General features: G+C 42.6%; 1 protein-coding gene across 2 annotated transcripts in view; it reads left to right on the forward strand.

Annotated features, from left to right (window-relative positions):
* The window catches only part of LOC138303973 (serine/threonine-protein phosphatase 4 regulatory subunit 1-like), a 284,441-nt gene that overhangs the window by 74,592 nt on the left and 184,972 nt on the right, over positions 1 to 24,877 (forward strand). For both annotated transcript variants that reach the window (XM_069243582.1, XM_069243581.1), the window contains one exon: positions 13,897 to 14,003. In XM_069243582.1, coding sequence (XP_069099683.1) covers positions 13,897 to 14,003 — 107 coding nt within the window. The remainder of the gene's footprint in view (positions 1 to 13,896; positions 14,004 to 24,877) is intronic.

The raw sequence follows: 24,877 nt of genomic DNA on the forward strand, positions 1-24,877 counted from the left end.
AATCCCATTGGATGTGAGAGTGAGTGGGTATCAATGCTGTTGTATATTACATAAACTGTTAAAAATAAGCTTGCAGGATGACCATGCATGACTTAAGGTCACCTGATTTAGAACATATAGGAGTTAGTGTGGTGTTTCAATGCTTATTGCATACAGCAAAGCTTGTGCTCAGCTTGTTTTGTGCATAGAGTGGCATTAGTCTCAGGGTTTGGCAAAAAGCCTAGCCCTGCACCAACAGTGTACACCCACAGGTTGTACGGAGCAGTTTCTGCGTAAACATTTCTGGGGGCAGACCTTCCACCATGAACTGGTTGCTACTAGCCAAAATCCATGCCAGGCTGCTTTCAGTGGTATGAAGGGGCTTGAACAAGGTTGTAAGTCAGTGGCATGTTGTCAAGACCTGTAACCTGCTATATTCCATTAAATTATAATTAATAAATTACACTTAACCTAACTTTACTAACCTTTCCCCTGAATTCATTTGAATGAAATAAAAACAACGTAAACCTTATCTAAACCTTTTTTGCTAATGCAAACCTTGAAGTGACTTAAATTTAAGTAACTTAGCTGAATCATAATGCTATCCCTAAGTTAAATTAATTAATTTAAGTATCCTTATAGGTCCCACCTATAAGACAACTTGGCTTTCCTGATGTTTTAAACCATGCGTTACAGCACCTTGGTGCATGGGTTCCCACAACAGGTCCAAGCATCCACTTCCCTCATTATATCAAATCATGCCTTGACTATGCCATGAAATATCTTCTATGGCATGACTCCAAAGAGATCACAGGTGCAGCATAAAGTCTGGAACAGTCCCTTTTTACTGTGTCTGAAGACTCTGGACAAGCTGCTTTTTGTGAGAAGATGTACCGTCAAACTACTGAACAAAACATACAGGGTAATGCAAACGGGACAACATTTTTATGGCAGACACTCATTTATGGCAGACAAACATATTGTCTGTGATACATTATTCTCCGTCCAAAATACCGAACGATAAAAAGCAGTAAATATACACCTTACCGTAAATTACCCGGAGTTTAGAAAGATGCTGAAAAAGTTGCCATCTCCTTAACATCTTGGGTGCTAAAGATGAGCTGGAGCTGTCTTCAGCACTAGCGCTCAGAAGCTAGGGTCGGCTGCCCGCAAGTCCTGGCCCCAGAAGGAAGAAATCCTTTTTGTATTTTTAGCTTCAGCTTCTGGGAAAGAGCTTCCCCAGCAACTGATGATGATTTTTTTTTTTTTTTTTCCTGTGCGGTGGCGATCGATATGCTTGGCGCGCTGACGTAATGAAAATGGAATAATCAGATTGGCTCATTTACTTTCAATTACAGCTCGTGGGCATATCTCAGCCCCCTGAACCTCCCTCCACCAAGCCACAAGTCTTGGAGGGTGGTGGGTGGGGTTGGATGCATTACCATCAACCTGTCCCGGGGTGGGGAAAGGGGTGCAGAAAACAACACACTAGACATCAGGGTGGGAGTTTTTAATTGGAAAATGGATGGAGGTAGCCCCCTCAGGAGCCAGATATTTTCTTTCAGTCTGTCCCAGCCATAAACCCACACCCCCTCCCTCCCCGGAGTGGGGAAAGGGGTGCAGAAAACAACACACTAGACATCAGGGTGGGAGTTTTTAATTGGAAAATGGATGGAGGTAGCCCCCTCAGGAGCCAGATATTTTCTTTCAGTCTGTCCCAGCCATAAACCCACACCCCCTCCCTCCACCACCGATATAGATATGAGATGGTTGCCTCCAGTCTGCCCCGGGGGCGAGCCAGAGAGCCCATTAGGCAGTTGGTCACTAGGGAGCAATTTTGAATTGGAAAATAGGTGGGGGCAGCCCCCTGCCGAGCCTATGAGATGGGGTTGGGAGCACCCCCCCACCCCCCCCATGCCAGTGGGTGGGCAGAAAGCCCATTGGACAAGGGGGAGTATTGTTTTTTTCTTATAATACAAAGGAGTGGGAGTGGTCCACCAACCCATGCATCGGACCAAACCCTCACTTGACAATAAAGGCAAAAATCTTTCTGAACACTCTCCTTCCCCACCCCGTGGCAGATAGGATGTCCACACCTCCAGAGGAGGGCAGCAAACCTATTAGACACCAGGTAGATTTCTGTTCTATTGCTGTCTGGGTGGAGGTAAGCTGCCTTCACCCTCTTTTTTTTTTTTATGGGCCTATTTTTACCCTGGTGTCCAGTGGCCTTTATGTCCCCTGCAGTCCATCTCTGGTTAGGGGGGTCCAAACATGCACCTTTTCTGGAGTGGGATCATAGCGTGACGCCTGGGTGAGCCGACCCCACCATTTTCCTTTTTGTCCAATGGCCTTTCTGTTCCTCTGGACATAATTCAGGTAAACTTCCTCAATCTACCACTGGTGGTGGTGGTGGTGGTGGTGGTGGTGGTGGTGGTGGTGGTGGTGGTGGGGGTGGAGGGTTGTTGAGGGTGGGTGGCAAAGGGGGGAACACTGATTCATCTAATTTGGGATGAGAGCACGGCGTAATTCCAGGGAGAGCTGCCCACCCGTTATGTTTTATTTTTTTATTTTTATTAAGCTCCCCTAAAAAATAGAATTTGGAGGGGCGACTGTGGTGTTTGTTAGTAGAGTAGAATGTAACAGGGTGGGATGTAGGGATATAAGGTAGATGGGTGGAATGTAGAGAAGGTGGAATGTGGGGAACGGCAGTTGGAGGAGGGTAGTGGAAGATGCAGTGTTGTCCTTATACCGATGTACTGGAATAAATGTGTGTTACCCTTACACTGTCTTCGCGTGATTTAATTTAATGAGCGGGCGAACTGGCAGTGAGTAGTTAGTTGGAGAACATCGCCATACTTCATCCTGGTTCCGGATTCCTTTTCTGTTCCTGGTTACATCCTGTGAATGCCGAAAGCATACAACTTTGTTCCGTTCCTGGTTACGTCTTGGTTACTCTGCTTGGTCCTGTGGATGAACATACAACTCTGGTGTGGAAAGGAAATAAGTATTTCTTTCTTCTTCCTACTTTGTGACGGTTGTGGATGTCACTGGTATGACCGAACGCACAAGTCAGTGGCGGCCATCTTTAGATGTCAGCGTCAGGACATACTTTGCTGCATGGTGGCGGCCATTTTGCATTGAATTTGTACGTCCAGTGGTATGGTGGTGGCCATCTTTAGTTGACACGTGGATTACGGCGATCCACACACTTTGTGACTGCCTTCTTCTGTTCACAGGCGCATTATTGTGATCCGCACATCTTCTTACAGCCATCAACTGTTCACACGCAGATTACAGTGATCTGCACACCTTGTGCTAAACTTCGACTTTCATTTTTTCAGCATTGTTTAATTTGACTATGCAGTTTATTTTTTTTAACGAAGCTGTAGTGGTGTTTTTTTTTTTTTTTTTTTTTCTTTCAAATTATTCGATGGGTATTCCATTTGTATTAATCGTACATGCACAGTAAGCATTGCTAATTGCACTTGTTAATTGTAATTATACAATAAGCATTGTTATTTTTTTTTATAATGTCATCAATTCATCCACCACCATTTCTTCTTTCTGAACCTGGGGGACCACCTATGCAATGGGAACTTTGGATTGATTTACTTGAGGCATATGTGGAGGTGTTAGAAGAACAATAATGTTCTCCGGAAAGGTATTTAGCCCTATTGAAGCACAGATTGGGTGCTATTGGCCTTAGGGAGTTTGAAAATGTACCTGCAACTGATAATTCTGATCATTTTAATGTTTATCAACTTGCTAAAAAACAATTGCATGAGCGTTATGACAAGAAATTAAATGTTGTTTTAGAAAGATTTAAGTTTTGTTCTAGATCCCAGCTAGAGAATGAGACAATTGATTAATTTATGGCAGCTTTAAGAGATTTGGCAGTTACATGTAATTTTGAACAAATGTCATATGATCAAGTGTTGAGGGACCAGTTGCTAATGAAAACTGAGTCTAGTAAAATTCAGGAAAAACTATGGTCCGGCGGAGGTGAATTATCGTTAAAGAATGTAATTGATGGAGCCAGAAGCATTGAGGTTTCTGAGAAGTGTTTTCAGACTGTGAGGAGAGACCACAACCGTGAGTCAATAAATGCCCTTTCTTTAAAAAAGAATGTTATGAAGAAGAAAAGAGAGGTGAAGAAAGGTTTTACAAGATCCTGTTATAGATGTGGAGCTAATGACCACTTAGCGAATTGTGAGAAGTGCCCTGCGATTTGCAAATTTTGTAGTTAATGTAAAAAATTGGGCCATTTCAGCAAAGTTTGTAAAGTTTATAAAAAGAATGTAAGTAATGTGTCAGATTATGAGAATTGTGAAGAGGAGAGGTTACAAGATGTGGTGGTAGGTGTTTTGAAGGATGACTATGGTATGTCTGATAGACCGTTTAGCTTGCCATCTTGCAGGTTAGTTATAGATGGCTGTGAGGTAGATGCTATGGTTGATTCTTGCGCCTGGTTTACTATTATGTCTAAAGAAAAGTTAGCAAGTTGTGGCCTAAAAGAACTTTACTATCGGAGGACGTGAATCCTGGTAGTTACACTGGTCACAAAATACCTATTGTTTGTTATGTGAATGTGAATATTAGTTTTGGGGGTAAGCATTGCAAAGGTAAGCTTTATGTGGCTGAAAGGGGTCAATGTATTCTTGATTGGTCACATATTAAGAAATTTGGTATAAAACTCGACCCTGCTAGAGATCCACCTATGTATGTGGTTCATGAGTTGATTGATGCTTATTTCGAGTATGAGGAACTTGACAAGAAATATCCTGGAGCATTCTCCAGATCTTTAGGTGAATTGAAGGAATTTAAGCATTGAATTGTTTTACGTGAAAATACATACCCTGTTGGACACAAGATACAAATGGACTTGTGAACTATAGAGGTAAGAATGCCATGGTGTTTCAAGGTGACATCCAAGTTTTTGGTAAAGATAAGTTGGAGCATGATAATATTTTAAGGAAAGTATTGTTCACTGTTCAAGAAAACGGATTGACTGTTTGGAAAGAGAAATTTAAATTTAGGCAAACTCAAGTGGAGTACTTGGGTCATATCATTTCTCAAGAGGGAATTTGTCCCAAAACTGGCCATGTGTAGGCGATTGTGGAGGCCCCTGGACCTACCACCAAAGAGCAACTATTGTCATTTTTGGGTCTTAGGGAACTTTATGCACTTTTAATTGAGAACTATGCAACCAAGGTAGAAAAGTTAAGGAGATTAGTGAAGAAAAATGCTCAATTTGAACGGAGTAAAGTACAATCTGAGTGCTTTGCATCTCACAAAAATAATGTGAATCAGGCTCCATGTTTGAAACCATGTTAAATGAATGCTAATTACATAATTTTTGTAGATGCAAGCAATTATGGGTTTGGAGCAGTCTTATCACAAACAGAAGGTAATGAGAAATGGATTGTTGCATATACCTCACAAACTTTAACGCAATCTGAGAGGAATTACTCTGTAGTGGAAAAGGAGTGTTAGCTGCCTCATGGGCTGTACAAAGATTCAGTATTTATGTATGGGGGAAGAAGTTCAAGTTAGGCACTGATCATAAAACACTGGTTAGTATAATAAAGCCAGATGGTGGGAGGAATATATCACCAAGACTTGCAAGGCTTTCCTCTAAATTGCAAATGTATTTGTTTGAGGTGGAATATGTACCTGGAAGATGTAATACTATTGCTGACGGGCTGTCGCGATTACCAATTGATGATATGGAGGATAATTTTAAGGATGGAGAGTGTGATGTGGCTTTTACGTATGATGATGTTTTGATGAGTATGGGAACTAATGCAGAAATGAAACATGGAATAACTGAACAGGATGAGGAGCAATAAATGTTGAAGGATGTTGAGATGCAGTTGTTAAAAATAAAAATAAATGGCTGGCCACATGAGCGCATGACGAGAGGTGAGAGTGCAGTATTTTGGAAAGTTAAGGATGATTTGAGCTTGTGCGATGATGTTGTGTTTGTAGGAGACAGCATTGTTCCACCTAAGGGAGTACGTGACGCTAAATTAAAGAAGAACCATGTTGGTCATATGACATGTCGAGCAATAAAAGGAAGTTGAAGGAGAATTTTTGGTTGCCTGGTTGCCTGGTGTTGATATGATGGTGGACAGGTTTGTGAGGATGTGTACAATATGTGCTCGGAGTGATAAATGTTCCAAACCATGTTCTGCACCGTTGATGCTGGTTAAATTACCTGATAGACCTTGGAGGAAACTGGCTATTGACTTTGTGTCCATTTTCTGCCTTGCATGTGAGGGAGTCATATACTGTTGTGTTAATTGACTAATTTCCTAAATGGCCTGAAGTAGGAATGGTAAGCAGAATTACTACGGATTGATGTAGATTTTTTTAGAGGATGTATTTGCGAGAGAAGGTGTACTGGACATTTTGGTGTCAGATAACGGTGTTTAATTTACATTGGAAAAAAATGCGAATTTTCTCAGGAAGAAAGGCATCAAACATGTGAAAGTAGCTTTGTATAATCCTTCTTCCAATGGGCAGGTGGAACGGTCTAATAGGGTAATAAGATACTATACAATAGGCTCTCAAATAAGGAATTTCTTGGAAAAAGTCTTTACAAAACATGCTTTTGTCATACAGGATGACTCTTCATACTGTTACAGAAAAGATGCCTTTTTTAGCTCTCAAGAGGAAGGAAACTGTCTACAAGTTTGGTACCATGGTGGTTGATGGAAAAGAATTGTAAGAAGTTTGGTGTGTTGGTCGATAGTGATATGAGGGACAAAGTGCAGAGTTATCAATTGCGCTGTGGATTGTATCATCATAATTGTAGAAGAAGTGTGTTGAAAGTTGGACAGCTTGTCTGTGTTAAGATTCCGAGTTTTGTTGAAAAAGGGAAATCACTGTGGTCAGGGACTATCGAGAATTATCAATGTCTTAAAAATGCTGGGCAGTTGGAATGTTCGGCACGTATCAATATATAGGAAAGAGGACTGTGGTGTAAATGTAGGGGGGGATCATGAGGAATGTAATGATTATTTAATGAAAGGAATGGATGGTTTAAATGTGTGTGTTTCGAGAGAGAATTCTTCCATTGCTAAGGTTTTGGGTGTATGAGGAGATTATGATTATGGGTTGAGGTAGAATGAAACAATTTTGTTGTCACAATGTATACCTGTATTGTAGTTTGATTTAAGTAGAGGTAATTCTTTGTTGTTATTTATGGGGGAAGATGTGTGGTGTTTGTAAGTAGAGTAGAATGTAACAGGGTGGAATGTAGGGATAGAAGATAGATGGGTGGAATGTAGAGAAGGTGGAATGTGGGAACGGCAGTTGGAGGAGTCAGTGGAAGATGAGGCATTCTCCTTATACCGCTGTACTAGAATAAATGCGTGTTAACGTTACGCTGTCTTCCTGTGATTTAATCTAACAGTGACTCTTCAGGCATCACAGCATGTACTCACCCCCAAATATGTGCATAAGTCTTTCTGTCTCCCCCTACCCACCCTGGGAGTGGATTGAGAGTTTTACCCAAAATCTGTTCCCGTTGGACAGAAAGACATCAGGGAAATAAACATAGGGCCAAACACTAAAAATGAACACTAGGGACTCACCCAGGCATTGTGCTGTGTTTCCACCCCAGAACAGGTGCATCAGTCTTTCTGCCACCTGTGGGTGGATTGGAGATATTTACCCAAACTTTGCCGCTGGGTGATAGGCCGCTAGATACCAGGGATTTCAACATGCCACCAAAAGAAACAAAAAGCTAAGGTGACCTACTCTTGCATCTAGCCCCAGATTGACAATAGAGTCTTTCTGCTCCTGTTGGCAGTACAGCATCCCCACTCCCATTACAAGAGGTAAATTATGATTATTTTTTTATTTTATTCTATACATATGGGTAGCAGAGTGGGGCTAGATCCGCATATGTCTGTGCTGTGCTGAATGGTTGCATGTTTGGGACTTAAGTCAGCTGCCTCATGGAGAAACTACCAATTGCTTTAATTTTTAGCAGTCGAAGACGGTGTGCCTTGTCTGGATCCCATGACATTTTCATACCTACAGTGCCCTGCAAATCTCAAACTTAGACTAAAATTTCCATGACATAAACTTCTAGAAACCACAGGAATTCATAACATACCTACCACCTTTCGTTCCTCTCACTTGTCCCGTAAAAAATGTTACCCTCCTTTGGGCAACAGGAGCATCCCCACAAGTGAGCTAGCATTTTTATCGGGTCAAGTGGGTTATGGAGGGTTGCAAGAATTCTGTGTATTCACGGTGATTTAAGAAATGCAAGGAAAATGCACAATTTTAACGAACGTTTGAGGTGTGGCAGGGCATTGTGGGTCAGAAAACTTTGTGGGATCCACACGAGGGACCCCTACCTGGACTCCCCTGGTTTTCTTCTTTTTTAGAAGTGCCTGACTGTGTTAGGTTTCCCTGGGTGGCCGGTGAGCCCTGACCCAAAAAACACAGGTACCCCTGTTGCCAAATCAGGTCGGTTTTGTGACACAAAATGTTGATGTCTTCACATTCTGGTATGGGCCCTTTCTTATCATGTGCACTAGACCTGTCCACTAAAGTGAGTACCATTTCTATCAGGAAACCTGGGGGAATGCTAGATAGTAGGACATTTGTGGTTCTCCAGAGATTTCTGAACTTTCCATATCATATCATCTTTTTTTAGTCATAGGTTGAGGTTTAGAAATGCTTCTGGTAACAAAACCTAGTGCAAGCCACACAGGTCACCCCACCGTAGATTCTCCCATATGTGCAGTTTTTTCTAGCTTTCCCTAGGTGTGGTCTTAGCTAGGGCCCAAATCCATTGATACCCTTGTTGCAAAAAAAGAGGTCTGTTCTCGGTGGGAAAATGTGATGTGTCCTTGTTGTGTTTTAAGGCCTTTCCGGCTTCTGGGTAGCAAAACCTGGTGCACACCACACTAGGCAACCCACTCTGGATTGCCCTAGGTGTCTAGTTTTCAATGATGTACAGGCTTTCTATGTTTCCATAGGTCCCTGCTGAGCGAGGGCCCAAAATCCATAGCTACCTGAATGCTTTTTGGGCCATTTCCTGTTGCAGGCGCTATGCCTACCCACACAAGTGAGGTACCATTTTTACATGGCAACGTGGAGGAAGGTTTTTGGTCCCCCAAGATTTCCGAAGTTTTTCTCACATAAATGTGAGGAAAATGTGTGTATTTTAGTCTAAGTTTGAGTTTGCAAGGGCTTCGGAATAAGAAAACCTTGGGAGTCACACAAGTCTCCCCACCCTGGATTCCCTTATGTGTCTAGTTCTCAGAAATATACAGTTTACCTAGGTTTCCCTAAGTGCCGGCTGAGCTAGGGCATATGTACGAAGCCCTTTCTGCATTTCTTAGTGGTCCAAATCGGTATTTCGGGCTGTTAAGAAATGCCAAACGTCCTTTTCTGATGCACGAAGTCCTTTAGGAAATTGCAAATTGTGATCCCAGAATAGGAAATCACAAATAGGTATTACGTAGTTGCGATTCCTATTCTGATGTACAAAGCATTTCCTAAATGCTATTTTGCCATTTAGGAAATGTAGTTTCCATTGATTTGAAGTCTATGGTAACCATGTGCAATTTAAAAAAAAAAAAAAACTTTTTTTTTTTTTTAAATTGCAATAGAGAACATGCATGCCCCTTGGGTATATCTGTACTCTACATGTACACCACTATTTTTGGGGTGCGCCAAGAGGGGCCTTTTGCCCAATACCATAATTGGTTTTGCATTTCCCATTTATCGATTTCCTAATAGGAAATCACTATTTGGGAAATGCAAAACCGGCCCATTGACACAAATGTAATGGGATTCCTTATTTGCGATTTCCCAGTAGCGATTCCTACATTGTAGGGATCGCTGTTAGGAAATCTGTATCTCTGTACATAGCGTTTTTCATATCCTAAATAGCGATTTCTATGAAGTCGCTATTTAAGAAATGCAAAATTGGCCCAAAATCCGCATCCATACACATTGCACAAAAAGGGACAGTTTTCAGTGGCAAATGTGATGTATCCATGTTGAATTCTGGGCCCTCTCTTACTGTGGGCACTAGGCCTACCCACACAAGTGTGGTACCATTTTTATTGGGAGCCTTAGGGTAAGGTGACCACCCGTCCGGAATTTTCACGGACTGCCTGTAATTTCGCCCTACCATCCATTGTCCATGATGAAAGCCTCAGCGGACAGCATTTGTCTGCAATTTTAGCCTTTCACCTAAAAGACAAAATGTAATTAGAACAGATCAGTTTCCCCAGCTGGATTGAAAGGCAGGGAATCTCCTGTGTTCTGAGGGAGGGACAGACAGATAAGAAAAGGCCCCCTTGTGAATGAAAGGTGAAAATCCAAAAACTGTTGAGGTGGTCCATCTCCCTACAGGGAATGGACTTTATAGTGGAACACAGACCTGGGACTGCCCATGCCAATGCAGATGGCCTTTCCAGGTTCTTCCACTTAGAAAATGAAGACTCTCTTGGGAAAGGTTAGTCTCATCCTCTTTCGTTTGGGGGGGGGTTGTGTAAGGAAATGCCTCCTTGGCATGGTTACCCCCTGACTTTTTGCCTTTGCTGATGCTATGTTTTGAATTGAAAGTGTGCTGAGGCCTGCTAACCAGGCCCCAGCACCAGTGTTCTTTCCCTAACCTGTACTTTTGTTTACACAATTGGCACCCTGGCATCCAGGTAAGTCCCTTGTAACTGGTACCCCTGGTACCAAGGGCCCTGATGCCAGGGAAGATCTCTAAGGGCTGCAGCATATCTTATGCCACCCTGGGGACCCCTCACTCAGCACAGACACACTGCTTGCCAGCTTGTGTGTGCTGGTGAGGACAAAACGAGTAAGTCGACATGGCACTCCCCTCAGGGTGCCATGCCAACCTCACACTGCCTATGCAGTATAGATAAGTCACCCCTCTAGCAGGCCTTACAGCCCTAAGGCAGGGTGCACTATACCATAGATGGGGGCACCAGTGCATGAGCACTGTGCCCCTACAGTGTCTAAGCCAAACCTTAGACATTGAAAGTGCAGGGTAGCCATAAGAGTATATGGTCTGGGAGTCTGTCAAACACGAACTCCACAGCACCATAATGGCTACACTGAAAACTGGGAAGTTTGGTATCAAACTTCTCAGCACAATAAATGCACACTGATGCCAGTGTACATTTTATTGTGAAATACACCCCAGAGGGCACCTTAGAGGTGCCCCCTGAAACCTTAACCAACTACCTGTGTAGGCTGACTGGTTTTAGCAGCCTGCCACACTCGAGACATGTTGCTGGCCACATGGGGAGAGTGCCTTTGTCACTCTGTGGCTAGTAACAAAGCCTGCACTGGGTGGAGATGCTATCACCTCCCCCTTGCAGGAGCTGTAACATCTGGCGGTGAGCCTCAAAGGCTCACCCCCTTTGTTCCAGCGCCACAGGGCATTCCAGCTAGTGGAGTTGCCCGCCCCCTCCAGCCACGGCCCCACTTTTGGCGGCAAGGCCGGAGGAGATAATGAGAATAACAAGGAGTCACTGGCCAGTCAGGACAGCCCCTAAGGTGGAGGATTTTCCCAATAGGGATAGGAATGTGACCCCCTCCCCTTGGGAGGAGGCACAAAGAAGCCCATCCTCAGGGCTAGTAGCCATTGGCCATTGGCTACTAACCCCCAGACCTAAACACGCCCTTAAATTTAGTATTTAAGGGCTCCCCTGAACCTAAGAATTTAGATTCCTGCAACTTACAGAAGAAGAGGACTGCTGAGCTGAAAACCCCTGCAGAAGAAGAAAGAAGACACCAACTGCTTTGGCCCCAGTCCTACCGGCCTGTCTCCTGCCTTCCAAAGAAACCTGCTCCAGCGACGCTTTCCCTGGGACCAGCGACCTCTGAATCCTCAGAGGACTGCCCTGCTTCCAAGAGACCAAGAAACTCCCGAGAACAGCGGCCCTGTTCAACAAAGACTGCAACTTTGTATCCAGAGGAGCAGATTTAAAGACCCCTGCAATCCCCGCAAGAAGCGTGAGACTTGCAACACTGCACCCGGCGACCCCGACTCGACTGGTGGAGAACCAACACCTCGGGGAGGACCCTCCGGCGACTCCGAGACTGTGAGTAACCAAAGTTGTCCCCCCTGAGCCCCCACAGCGACGCCTGCAGAGGGAATCCCCAGGCTCCCCCTGACCGCGACTGCCTGACTCTAAAATCCCGACGGCTGGAAAAGACCCTGCACCCGCAGTCCCCAGCACCTGAAGGATCGGAACTTCAGTGCAGGAGTGACTCTCAGGAGGCCCTCTCCCTTGCCCAGGTGGTGGCTACCCCGAGGAGCCCCCCCCTTGCCTGCCTGCATCGCTGAAGAGACCCCTTGGTCTCCCATTGATTTACATTGGAAACCCGACGCAGGTTTGCACACTGCACCCGGCCGCCCCAGTGCCACTGAGGGTGTACTTTTTGTGTGAGCTTGTGTCCCCCCCGGTGCCCTACAAAACCCCCCCTGGTCTGCCCTCCGAAGACGCGGGTACTTACCTGCTGGCAGACTGGAACCGGGGCACCCCCTTCTCTCCATTGAAGCCTATGCGTTTTGGGCACCACTTTGAACTCTGCAACTGACCGGCCCTGAGCTGCTTGTGTGATGACTTTGGGGTTGCTCTGAACCCCCAACGGTGGGCTACCTTGGACCCCAATTTGAACCCCGTAGGTGGTTTACTTACCTGCAAGAACTAACATTACTTTACCTCCCCCAGGAACTGTGAAAATTGCAGTGTCCACTTTTAAAACAGCTAAATGTGTTTTATGTAAAAAGTATATATGCTATTGTGATTATTCAAAGTTCCTAAAGTACTTACCTGCAATACATTTCAAATGAGATATTACATGTAGAATTTGAACCTGTGGTTCTTAAAATAAACTAAGAAAATATATTTTTCTATACAAAAACCTATTGGCCTGGAATTGTCTCTGAGTGTGTGTTCCTCATTTATTGTTTGTGTGTGTACAACAAATGCTTAACACTACTCCTTTGATAAGCCTACTGCTCGACCACACTACCACAAAATAGAGCATTAGTATTATCCCTTTTTGCCACTATCTTACCTCTAAGGGGAACCCTTGGACTCTGTGCATACTATTCCTTACTTTGAAATAGTGCATACAGAGCCAACTTCCTACAATGGATTTTCAACAAACCATTTACAAACCTAAGTTTGCCAACATCCTTTATTATGGTGCAGGTTTAGTCTGAATGGAAATTGTATGGGTCATCCTTCTCTGTCGCTTCCACAAACGTTCCATTGCTCCTGTCCTGCTGTAGCTTTCCCCGATTGATCAATCTGCACAAATTCTTAGATGCATATTTAATTATATTGGACATTTTTTTTACTTGTGTATCAAACAATCCCAAAGTTTTCCAGTGATTTACCTACTTTACATAATTTGGCAGAACATGATGGCTGTTGCAAGCACAAATCTAAGACTTTACTGCTCTCATAAATGCTTGAAAGGTCAGAAAATAACTGAATTCACTTGGATTTTGCGAGGGTGCATTAATATTTACTTTAAAATGCATCACTTTCTATTTATAGAAGTATGTCAGTAACCACTCTGGCATTAAAGTAGCCTTCACCACATGATATCCATGGCAACAGTAAAGTCTAAGACGCACCGATGCTCCATTTCTTTTGGAAATCGAGTTATACAAAGCATTACGTGTCTTTAGTTTGTTTAAAATCTATCAACGACCTTAAGACTTTAATACAGACTTGTGGTTTATGGTGGGCGACTTTTCAGACCTTGAAATACAAAGTATTTGAATCTCTTTGTTGGTATGTTTGTATTGCTATTTTCTGCTGTAGCACTGTGCTGCTACATGAGTTATTTTCCTGCAGTGAGTTTCCAGTAGTGGCATGCATGCTCATGTTCACCTTCTCTCTGCAGGCAGATCATTGCCAGGGGTCTGCTGGATGTACTCCGAGACTTCAGCAGCAATGAAGAAGATTTCCAAACTGTGATGGAGATTGTGGTCAGGCTCTCAGAAGATGCAGGTCTGGTGTTTAGTTTGTTCTCTGTGTGACTTTTACTGTTTCACTGTAACTCCTACTTCAGAAAGAACAATTTTAAACTGTGTAATGTTATGTGTTCACAATCTTTACAAGTGTGCATGATGGTACTTGTCTAATTGTGTCCCTTTAGTCACTGCCTTCTGACATCCAAATATTACTTCAGTAGAACTCTTACATAAATATTTAGTCCTTCTAAGCAAGAATAAATGTGTTGTGTTTAATTAAATCACACAAATCATGGTAGATGGAAAAGTTTTTGCTGTTGTACAGCCCCTCTGACAAACCTTATGGATAATAAAATGTCACTGTGATAATCCTTTTTAGACCCTCGAAGGAGAGGTTGCATAATGTATTGCCACCTATAATTTTGGATATATTTGCAATGTTTACACTATACCTAATGGTGGCCTTGCTGAAAAGTTTATGATCTATACAGTATATCTGAGCTGTTGTTGGTGCTAAGCCAATTATAAAGGCTGTGGTCATAATTGGTTCATTGTGAAATGTTATACCAGATGCCATAGACCTGATTATTGTGAAAGCCATACGTTAAAGTAAATAGGGCTTTAATAGTATTTTGGTTTTAACAATCTGTTAAAGCCTTTAGATGGGTATGTTGTCTAATGGAAACTCAATTTCTGATGTAAGCAAGAGTTTGGCCCTCGGTTAACTCCTTGGGTTGGAAGATTTTCACTGTGATTGTCCTCATTAGGCTCTCTTACGGCAGGTTTGTGTATTGTTTTGCAACTAATTTAGTTCATAATTTTCATTTTATGACTGTATGCTAGACAATTGCTTTATGGGAATGCTTTTGATCAATATAATAGACCTGCTTTGGTTATGGTGTCATGGTAATGGTAAATGCTGTAGGTTTGATCTGATCCTGGGGTCTGATCTGTTTAATCTGAAAAATTACAACAAAGGCTGTAGACCCGACTTTATAGTGATAACCCTCTGTTAAACTTAATAGGCTTTGAAGAGTTGATTTAGTTTTTATTACACTGTTTTAAAGTCTGTAGAAAGTTATTGTCTTACGTGGATTTACATAGATAACTGTAGTAGGCAAGAGGTTTAGTATTATCTCAATAACAAATGGGTGTATAGAAGATTTGTGCTATGATAACCCGTGGTCTTGATTGTTTTACCAGCTATACTTGTGTGAATATTTGTAATTTTAAAACGGTTTAGTTGCTCATTGGAAGCATATGCTTAATACAGTAAGAATGAAATACTCATTGTGACAAGGCCAATTGGTTCATTGCAAAACGTTCTCTGAAGTGGCATAGGTTGATTCTGTTATGGCAAAAGCACTAAGTTTGACTTATTGTGAAAAAAACATATGCTAAAGGCCATAGGCCTTCAAGAGTGAATTATTTTTACACTGTGATAAAACCTGTAAACATGTATTTTGTTACTTTCATTTGCATTATTTACCATAGTGTATAGGGTTTAGGTGTTCATTACCCCTCTGACTAACCCTGGGAGAAGAGCATTTGCAATCTAGAATAGTTGTTAGGCCCCTACAATGGGGACTGTTTTGTTTGCCCACTGTATTTTTGTGCATATTTAAATCTGTATGCTTGCTTGGTGCTTTGTGTAAAAGCTTGTGTTGCTTTACATGATAATCTTTGTTAGACGCTCTTAGGACGTACTCACAGGTTTACTGTGAAACTTTAACCTTTTTTGACAAATCTGCACAACTTTAAAACTAAGGAAATAAACAGATTTTTTGCCCTAGATTTTATTGGCCACATTTCATATAGATTTGTTCAGGAGAATAAATTTATGGGGTTCTCAATATTTTATGAGGTGCACAACAAAAGGTGATTCACATAATTAGATGTATTTCATGTTGACTAAGAGCCCATACAATAATGACAACTGAGCACAGTATGAAGCCTCTCAGCTCCTTGATGGGACCATAAGACTTCACCCTCTTCTGCATCAAAAAATCACCTTGGGCTTAGTCTTCAAAACAGCAGGCTTGCTTGGATATTATACCTTCAGGTATGCTGTTGTGAACCTGCAAGTCCTTATACTCTGACTCAAGGTTTGAAGCCACAATCACCGTAAAAAGAGGCACAATGTTCAAAGCTAATCTGACATTAGATGGCGGTAACGCATTGTTAGAAATTGGGCACCTTTTGCATCTTAGGAGATCCAATATGATAGCTACAGAACGCCTATGCCTACAGTGGTGCACATGCTGTAAGGTTTACAGAGGCATGAAAACAAAAATGCAATAATAACATCTACCAACAGCTGTACTGTCATGCGATAATGACATTTATCATCAAATGGGTTATCACTAGGCCTAAGAGTGGGAGATTACCTGCTGGGATTGTTTACTCATTGGTCACGGAGCTTTTCTTCCTACCATTACATACGGATACTTGACTGAACAATGGAGGAACTATTACTATGGGTTATGTTTGAGCAGCGTGTATAGCTTGCAACTGATGGAGCCACAGATGGTCAGCAAACCTGTTTCTGTAGATTTTTAACAAACATTTGCTTGGTGGCAGAGCACTAGGATTCCATTAAAATAGACAAATAACGACATGATTTGCTTTGCAAAAACTTCTACTGCTCACTTATTTTCTAAAGGCAATCTTATTGACAAAGTTCAAATGTTAATTTTATTATTCTTAAACTTTTCTTCAGGACAGCCCCTGAGACTAGTCCATCGTTATTTGCAAGTATTTATTTAGGGTGTTAAATCCATACTGGTCTAGTGGAATTTCACAGAGTTTTGCACCAATCACCTGAGCGTTTGAATGCATTATCCTTTAGGGGTTGTGTACCCTAGTCCTCTAACAGACAATATAACTACTTCACAAACTAAGTAACATTTGCTGGATTCCAAGGAGCTATGCAATTACACCCAAGAAATTTCATACATCAAGTCCTCAAATAACTCCAACACCATTTAAAAATAAACATACTTAACCACATCAGATACATAAGATTCTTATCAGCAAGAGTAATAAAGGAACTCATTCATAAAAATCCGAAAAGAAGGCTCATTAACTGACACAGGGTTACCCATTTGTTCTTTTTTTAACCTCTGAACATCAAAATAAATCTTAAACGGTGAAGCCCATACTCCCCATGTGCAGGGACTTGTCTTTTGGCATGAACGTATTAATTTCCTTGACAGTGTCCTGGCAAAATGAAATGGGGCCCATTAATCCTTATTCCTCTCCTCTTCAGTGACCTAAATTTAACAAAACTACCAAATGGTGACTTAAGTTAGGCAAACCACCCCTTGTCATTGCAATCTTACAGTAATTGAAAATAACTGTACATTTTGAGGTCAAGCAAAATTTGACAGGGGGTCAAACGTGCTTATATGTTAGCCACTTTTGGGACTCTGTTCCAATCACTGGAACTTCGCCTATCAGGATCTAGGAATATGATGGCGCCCAACTGGAGCTTCTCCAGTAGCTTGGTAAGTGGACAGGCAGGACTGAAGGAGTAAACGTTGCCAGGAGATTTCAGAACCTGTAACTTTTGATGGATAACTCTTACCACTGATCACTCACCTTAATCTGTCCCAGAGTGCCAGACTGGAACCAGAGATTTTCGTATCTGTGCTACAGCTCATTGGTGGCGTCATGCAGCTCCTCTCTGACTGTGTAATGCCTCATACATAAGCGTCACCCCTGTGTGCCGATTTTAGTTCCTATCTTCCTGCACTTTCTGTTATGGACCCAGAGCACAGCCCTAGACTTAGTTGTACTTCAGACGACTCCAAACCCTTTCCACTGTGTGTTAAGGAACAGTGTTCATGCCAATACTGCCGGAAGCGGATTTTGGTCACAGCTCCCCACAAAGTATACTTTGGTATCTGGGCTCTGAACATGACTCAGAGTTCTATCATAAATGTGCCCAAGGCTGATTCAAAGTGGGAGGTGAAATTGTACATCACCAAAGACAAGAACAACTTGTGTATCTTTGTGCGGATCATGCACCCACTCGAAGGTGTGGTCCCAGTCATTTGCCATTCCCATGACCTTCCCACTCATATTCTCCGGGAAGTCCAAGTCCAAATGCAAGCATAAGAAAGCAAATTGAGTCTCAGCTGCATCCTGACTCCAAATCTACAGAGAAGGTCTGAAGGTGTTGAGATGTAAGTCAATATCCTAAAATAAAAGTAAATATCACAAAATAAAATGATGGACAGAGTGTTGAAACTTTTCAAACACTCGCACCCAGTCACAGATCTGGGTTTAATCCATCATTATTTTGCTTGTCACGTCTCCCCAGTTCGGGCCCAGCTATATGCAAATCAGTCTCGACCCTGCTCCCAATCAGAGCAGTCCAGCCCGAATTGCCAAGCCAAGTCCTCCCTGGACAGGATTCAAGCATCCTGGGACTGGTTTCACGGTATCACCCTTCATCAGCTAGGCTAGCTTGAATCCAGTGGCGCAGCAAGCAAGGGACCCATTTCTGGGTATACCCTTGCCACTTAGGGCGCACAAGGCAATATCACAAAATAAAGTATTGAGATGCAAGTCATTCTCCATCAAGGTCATTTGCCACGTAACCAATTTCCCAGTTGGTTCCGACACACCCTGAGTTCCCTGGGATTGTGTCGACCCCCTCATCCCATGCAGATTTCAGGCCTCATGGCACTGCAGACTCATTCAGTTGGATTACACTTGCTTGTCCCTCTCCTACACCATCCGTCCCCTTGGAAACTATTCATGGGCTTGCACCAGTCTTGTAAACTCTTAAACTCTTTCCTCAAGATCCACATCTGTTCCTGATGCCAGTGGATGATCCATGCCTACGCCCATGTAGGATCCCAGACTGACATCTGCATGAGCCTGACCAATTTTACGTTCTGAAATTACAAAACCACAAACTGTTGTCATGCTCCCGAATTCTAACTCTACACCTTTAACCTCCACAACTATCTGCAGAAGCTTTTTATATTTTGACTCTGATCCTGTGCCATGGCATGGTTCACTACGGAATAATAATGATGATGACGACTGTGAAGGTGAGTACGATGGCTTGTTTCCTCCTCTTTACACTGATGTTTCCTTAAACCTTGATTAGCAGAATGCCAGTGGGATTGATATCTCCCCTGAGATGGAGCATGGAGCTTGACTCACACATGGGGCATCAGCAGAATAAAGTGCATCATTGGCAATGGTTGTTCGATGGGTCACCGTACTAGAATTACCATTCCCCTCAATGAGACTAAAACAAATGTTATGACAATAATTCTGATGTCAGGAACGTTGGAGCCCTTGCTTCCATTTAATGATAACCTACAGATAGCTTGATAACTACCTGATGGAAACCATGTCCTGACCTGCCTTGCAGGTGGCCAGATGCTATAGGCCGGTCCTCCAAGATGTGGATTTTTTCACAGGCACTCTACTGTATGGATTTTACAGGCTTCAACCAGTAGGGTGAACCATGATTTAAGGCCAAGGAGCTAGTCGCTGATGTCGAGCCCTCCATTAGATCCTGCAGGCCAGCCTCACAGTCGACAAGACAGATTCTCCAAGAAAAAGACCAAGTCCGAAGGTAAAGATTTGACTTGGACGAACCCGATTCCTGTATCCGACCTGCTGTCCATTGAGGTTGGCCTTAACTTTTGACTTTGACCCTGCCTTGCCAAACCAGATATCCATGGTACGCGTTTAGTGCATTTTGGCACTAGATTCAAGTTTAAAAGTTAAAAACACCTAAAAATCATATCTCCAATTCCCTACGTTACATTTTTGTAATTTGTTTGTCATTTTAAAGGTTAAAATTTATACTATTATTATTATTTTTTTTTTTTTTTATAAATTAGAGTGGGATTTTTATTGTGTTGTGTATTGTTTCTGTCTTGGTGCTGTTAAATGCTTTATTTAGGTTGTCTTGTAAGTTGAACCTGACTGGTTCGTGCCAAGGTACTAAGAGTTGACCTAAGTTTTAATGAATTGAGGCCTAAATTGACTTTATAGTAAATTATCGCATTATTACTTCATGAGATCACACAACTCCATCAACTAATAACCCACTTTTCTACAGGAGGGCATGCCTATACTTTCTAAAAGGTTCCATCAGGAGGGTGCCAAACTCTGAGAAAGGCAGTGGTTGTCATTCCTACAACTTTCTCATATTAACAAAAGGACAGTTGTCTCTGGCTTGAACTGGCCCTCCAACCTCTGATTCCCTTCCTGGAGAAGGGCAAATTCAGATTGCTCCCATTGACACAGATTCTTTCTGCTCTGGACCCTGGGGAGTGAGTGGTGTCCGTGGACTTGCCATATGTGTATTTCCATATACACATCTTGCAGGAGGAACCTTGGAATTGAAGGTTGTCCAGGAGTATTGTAGTCTGACATGTTCCCCTCTGGAACTAACTAGCGCCCCTTTCGTGGTCACTGGCCGTCTTCAGAGGTTGGGAGTTCTTGTATAACCGTACCTCTATAACTGCCTTCTGAAGGCGGACCCGCCGCAGTCATTTATGGATGACTGTTCAACAAGGGCGAAATTGTTGGGACTTTACCATAAGCAAGCTGAAGTCCCATCTCATTCCATCACAAAGGCTCCCATTCATCGGGGAGATTCTGGAATCTTTGGAGTTCAGGGCTTTTTCTCTGCAACAGCAAGTACAGGTCATTCAATCTAAGATTCTGATGCTTCAGGCTCACTCTGGGATCCTGGTGAGGGTCTCTCTCTCTTGTTTCTTGATTCCTTAGCCTTGTCCTTGTCAGCTAAGCCATGTGACACATATAAGCCCCACTGTGTATGGAACTAGGAGTCCTATGGGACCCAGCATCAGAGCCACCTTTCCAGAACTGTCCAGGTCTCAAAGCAGATGGCTCCCTCCAGCATGGTGGCTGACTGGTCCTAGTCTAACCTGCGTCTCCCTTCCCCACCCAGAGCTGACCATGGCGACTGATGCATCACTGCTGGGTTTGAGAGGTCTTCTGCGGAATGCCTCTGGTCTTCATTGGAGGTCGAGTTCCACATCAACTATGTGGAGCTGCAGGTCATTTGTTTAGCACTGAAGCCCCTTCTGTCATTTATCAAAGGGAGGCTATACACCGCCACTGCCATGCTGTACTGCAAAATGTAGTACAACGTGGGGTCCTGTGGCAAGAGGCTTTGCATCCCAGAAGGTGACTAGATCACAGGACACCTTCCTGATCACCATCCACCTGGCGGGGTCTCTGAATGCCCAAATGAGCAAACTGAGCAGATGTCGTCTGGCAGATCATGAGTGGCATCTAAATCCTGAGGTGGCTTACGGTGTCTTTAATCAACGATGAAATCCCTGGCTAGATTTTTTAAGTTAAAGTATTTCTCATACAATACAACACAAGTGATTAACAGCTTGGTGAGACACAGTCAGAGCGATGTTTTTGCCACATTGAGAATGCACAGTGTTAATGATTTTGCTTGTAGTTTCTACAAGAGCCCTCATCAAGATGCACATTCTGGCAGGGATGGGACAAGGGACTCTTGTACACTTTCCTGCAGCTACCTCTTCTCATTCGAATTCGGAAAGCGTTCTGGACCGTCTGGGTCCAAGATATCCTTGTGGTGCCCTGATCTCATTAGCATCTTTCTTCTGATCAGATTACTGCTTTAGGAGGACCTCCTTTCTCAGCAGCAGGACAGGGTCCTTAACCCAGATCTCTGCTGTTTACTCCACAATGTGTAGAAAATGAGCAACAGCAGTAAACTAGTGAAATACCCAGGACAATGGCCCTTTACAGCTGAAGATCCTGATGTCCTTCTTTCCTGTTTACGCCCTTAGCCCAGCAAGGGTTTGCAGTGGGCTTAGTAACAAGTTATTTGTTACCGTTTTGGTGCCTCAATCTCTTAACTTGAAGACTTTGTTTCTCATTTCAATTATGTCAGCTTGTTGCGTGATAACTGCAGCCAGATTAAGAATAGCCTTACTACACCACCTTTTGTCCTAACAAAATGCTGAGGACTTGGGTGGCCTTCTTGCCGAATGTCATTTTACCTTTCCACTTTGACAATTGGACAGTTGATCACCTCACTGGTGTTCTTATTTCTGTCTCGCTCCTCTAAAGAGGAGGATAGGCTCCATCCGTTGGACCACAAAAAGGCTCTTCATTTTCTTATGTGATCATAACAAGGAGTAAAGAAATTTTAAATTGTAGGCTATGTTAAAGAGGACCTGGTCAAGATTGACAGTCCACTGCATTAAGATCTGCTTTGCGCTGGCCAAGAAGCAACCTCTGGCCTATGTAGGTTCTGAGAGCGCATTCCACTAGGACCAAGAACACTACCACTGCATTGGTACTGGTGTTGCCTATCCTTGATAACTTCTAGGGTGCGATGTGAGCATTGGTGCATGCGTTCCCAAATCACTGTTGCCTTGATAGCCAGGTCCAACAAGTAGAACACTTTGCCTGATCAGTGCTGCAAAACATTGTGATCCGAGTCCACTCCACAGACTCCCCGCCTTTAGGAGCTATTGCTTTAGTATCTATTTTAAAATAAGGACTCTGCTGTTGAAAGTATCCATCAGAAAAACAGGTGACCTGCCTTTTGGAACGTTCTTTCTGTTCGATACTCTAACTGAAGATTCCTTGTTGCCTTCCCTCTTTCCTGTTCCGTGAAGTGACCTCATTCTAATAACTATAAAGGTCCAGAGTTTGTACTGAGCACACTGTTAACAACAGTTGTTCACGCTCTGCGTCTGAGGTTGCGGAAAAGGGAAAAAGCAAGAAACTGCTGACAGGGTGAAAGGATGTCTCTTAAATAGGCTACACTGTTACTTCTGAGGCATTTTTAAGGAAGCAATAAGTTGCATGACTCTGCCTACTGCTAAAACATTCTCCGGATCCAACCTGCAGGATATTCGAAGGTAAGGAAACAGTGATTATATAGGATATCTACCAGCATGAATGAAGGTCAGTAACCTGCTCCGCTGAAGAAATCGGTGCCTGAGAGAAAGAAAAAATCAAAACAGTCATATTCGAATGGACAACCAGCAAAACTCATAGTGAATCAAATAGAGCCTATTCGAGTCTCATACTAAACCACAGCAGATGTTTGGTTCTTATCAGGTGTTAGTGTCAAACTAAAATCTCTTCTTCGAAATCAAGGTTTATATAAACGGAAAACCCAAATTTGTAACTAGGTTAACTAGATTTTATGAAATTAAAAAACAAAAAATTCTGACACTCTAGCTATTTCTTCGTTATTTGTTGTTGGAAGCTTCCAGTTGAAACTTAAGAAAACCCCTAAAGTCCCAGTGCGAACCAAACCTTAGGCTCCAAAACTACCATGGAGTTAGACATCACCTAAACAACATTCTAAATGGATCAGAAATAAAACTTTACTATCCAGGTATGGTTTTTGACATGTCAACATATTATTCATCTATCAGTATCTACCAATTTCTAGGTTGCATAGGTTATTGATGTTTGTGGCTAAATAGCTTGAAAATACCAGTTGATCATGGGCAAAATATCTTATAGAACTAGTGCCATCTTCATGCCTCTCTAGTTTCATTTTGATTACTGCAATTGCGCACAAAGAAAAAAATAAGAAATTGGTGTTGTTGGGTTCACCCCTTTACAGTTTAACAATTAGGAAAGATAGTGCTAGAAGTAGAAGAAAATAATTTTTCATTATTTGATCTTGTTTCGGAACTACTTCATACTGCCATGTGGCTAACTAATGTGAATAGATAGATATGTGCTCTGGCCTGTTGTAATCTATCTGTGGGATTTAACCACGCCCACTGCACCCCCATCACTATCAATCGTGGGCATGCCTTTAAAAAAATCCTTTGTAATCATTGGTAAATGCTTTGTTTGTTCCTGCTTGGGGAAATTTAGTTAAAGATAATTGTATGATTGCCGATACCGTTGACTGCGAGCAAACCTCTTTTTCCCTTTGTGTCTCTCCTTTGTACTTCGCAGAATTGACATCATGTGTGTGTGTGTAAGATTCTGGGTCTGGCCGCTCTAAAATTCAACCTTTGTTTTGTGGAAACAAAAATATTCTAGAGGAATGCAGGTTGGTGTTTTTGTAGCAGACCATAAATTACTTTCCTTCAATCAGTTTTTTTTCCCTCCGTTGGTCTCTACACACCCGTATCTATCCCTGAGTATATCTTGAAAGTATCGTCCTTTTCACGTCAAGCACTCAAGCGCTCTGGCCTGTTGTAATCTATCTGTGGGTTTTTAACCACACTCACTGCACCCCCATCACTATCACTCATTCATGGGCGTGCCTGACAAAAATCCTTTGTTATCATTGGTAAATGCTTTACGTTTGGCCCTCTTTTGTTAACCCCTTGGCCATCAACCCTGTTACATGGATAATTGCACGATTGCCAATACGTTCGACTGCGAGAGAAATATGTTTTATTTTTGTGTCTCTCCTTCGTGTGCATGCTCATGGCGGCCGTGGCGCTTTGAAACGGCTCACTTATGTCAGCTATTTTACTTTTTATTTTCAATTTATGTGGCAGTCCAGTTAGGATTTTACGATGCTAATAGCTCTAACTTGAGGAAATGCGAGACCCATTGCACTGGAAATGCTTGTTTGATATGGTGCAGCCAAAAGGCAACTCTCCTAAATGTGGCTACCCTTTTATGCAAGTATAGACAATAAATCTTCACAGGGAAGCTACTTGCCCAAAGTTGGTTGGACAAATTAGCCCTTATTTTATTATGAAAAACCTTCAGGATGTGTGTTAATTAGTATATCGGAACTTGGTGTCTGTCTTTGTCTGTATACTGCTTTATTACACTTGATTGGGACATTATGGTTAAATCTCAGTTACACTCACCTTTACCAAAAATACACCCAAGGGCACAAATGTTCATCCACTCAAGGCTCATCATAACAAA

Source organism: Pleurodeles waltl, chromosome 7, assembly GCF_031143425.1.
Source record: "Pleurodeles waltl isolate 20211129_DDA chromosome 7, aPleWal1.hap1.20221129, whole genome shotgun sequence".
NCBI lineage: Eukaryota > Metazoa > Chordata > Amphibia > Caudata > Salamandridae > Pleurodeles > Pleurodeles waltl.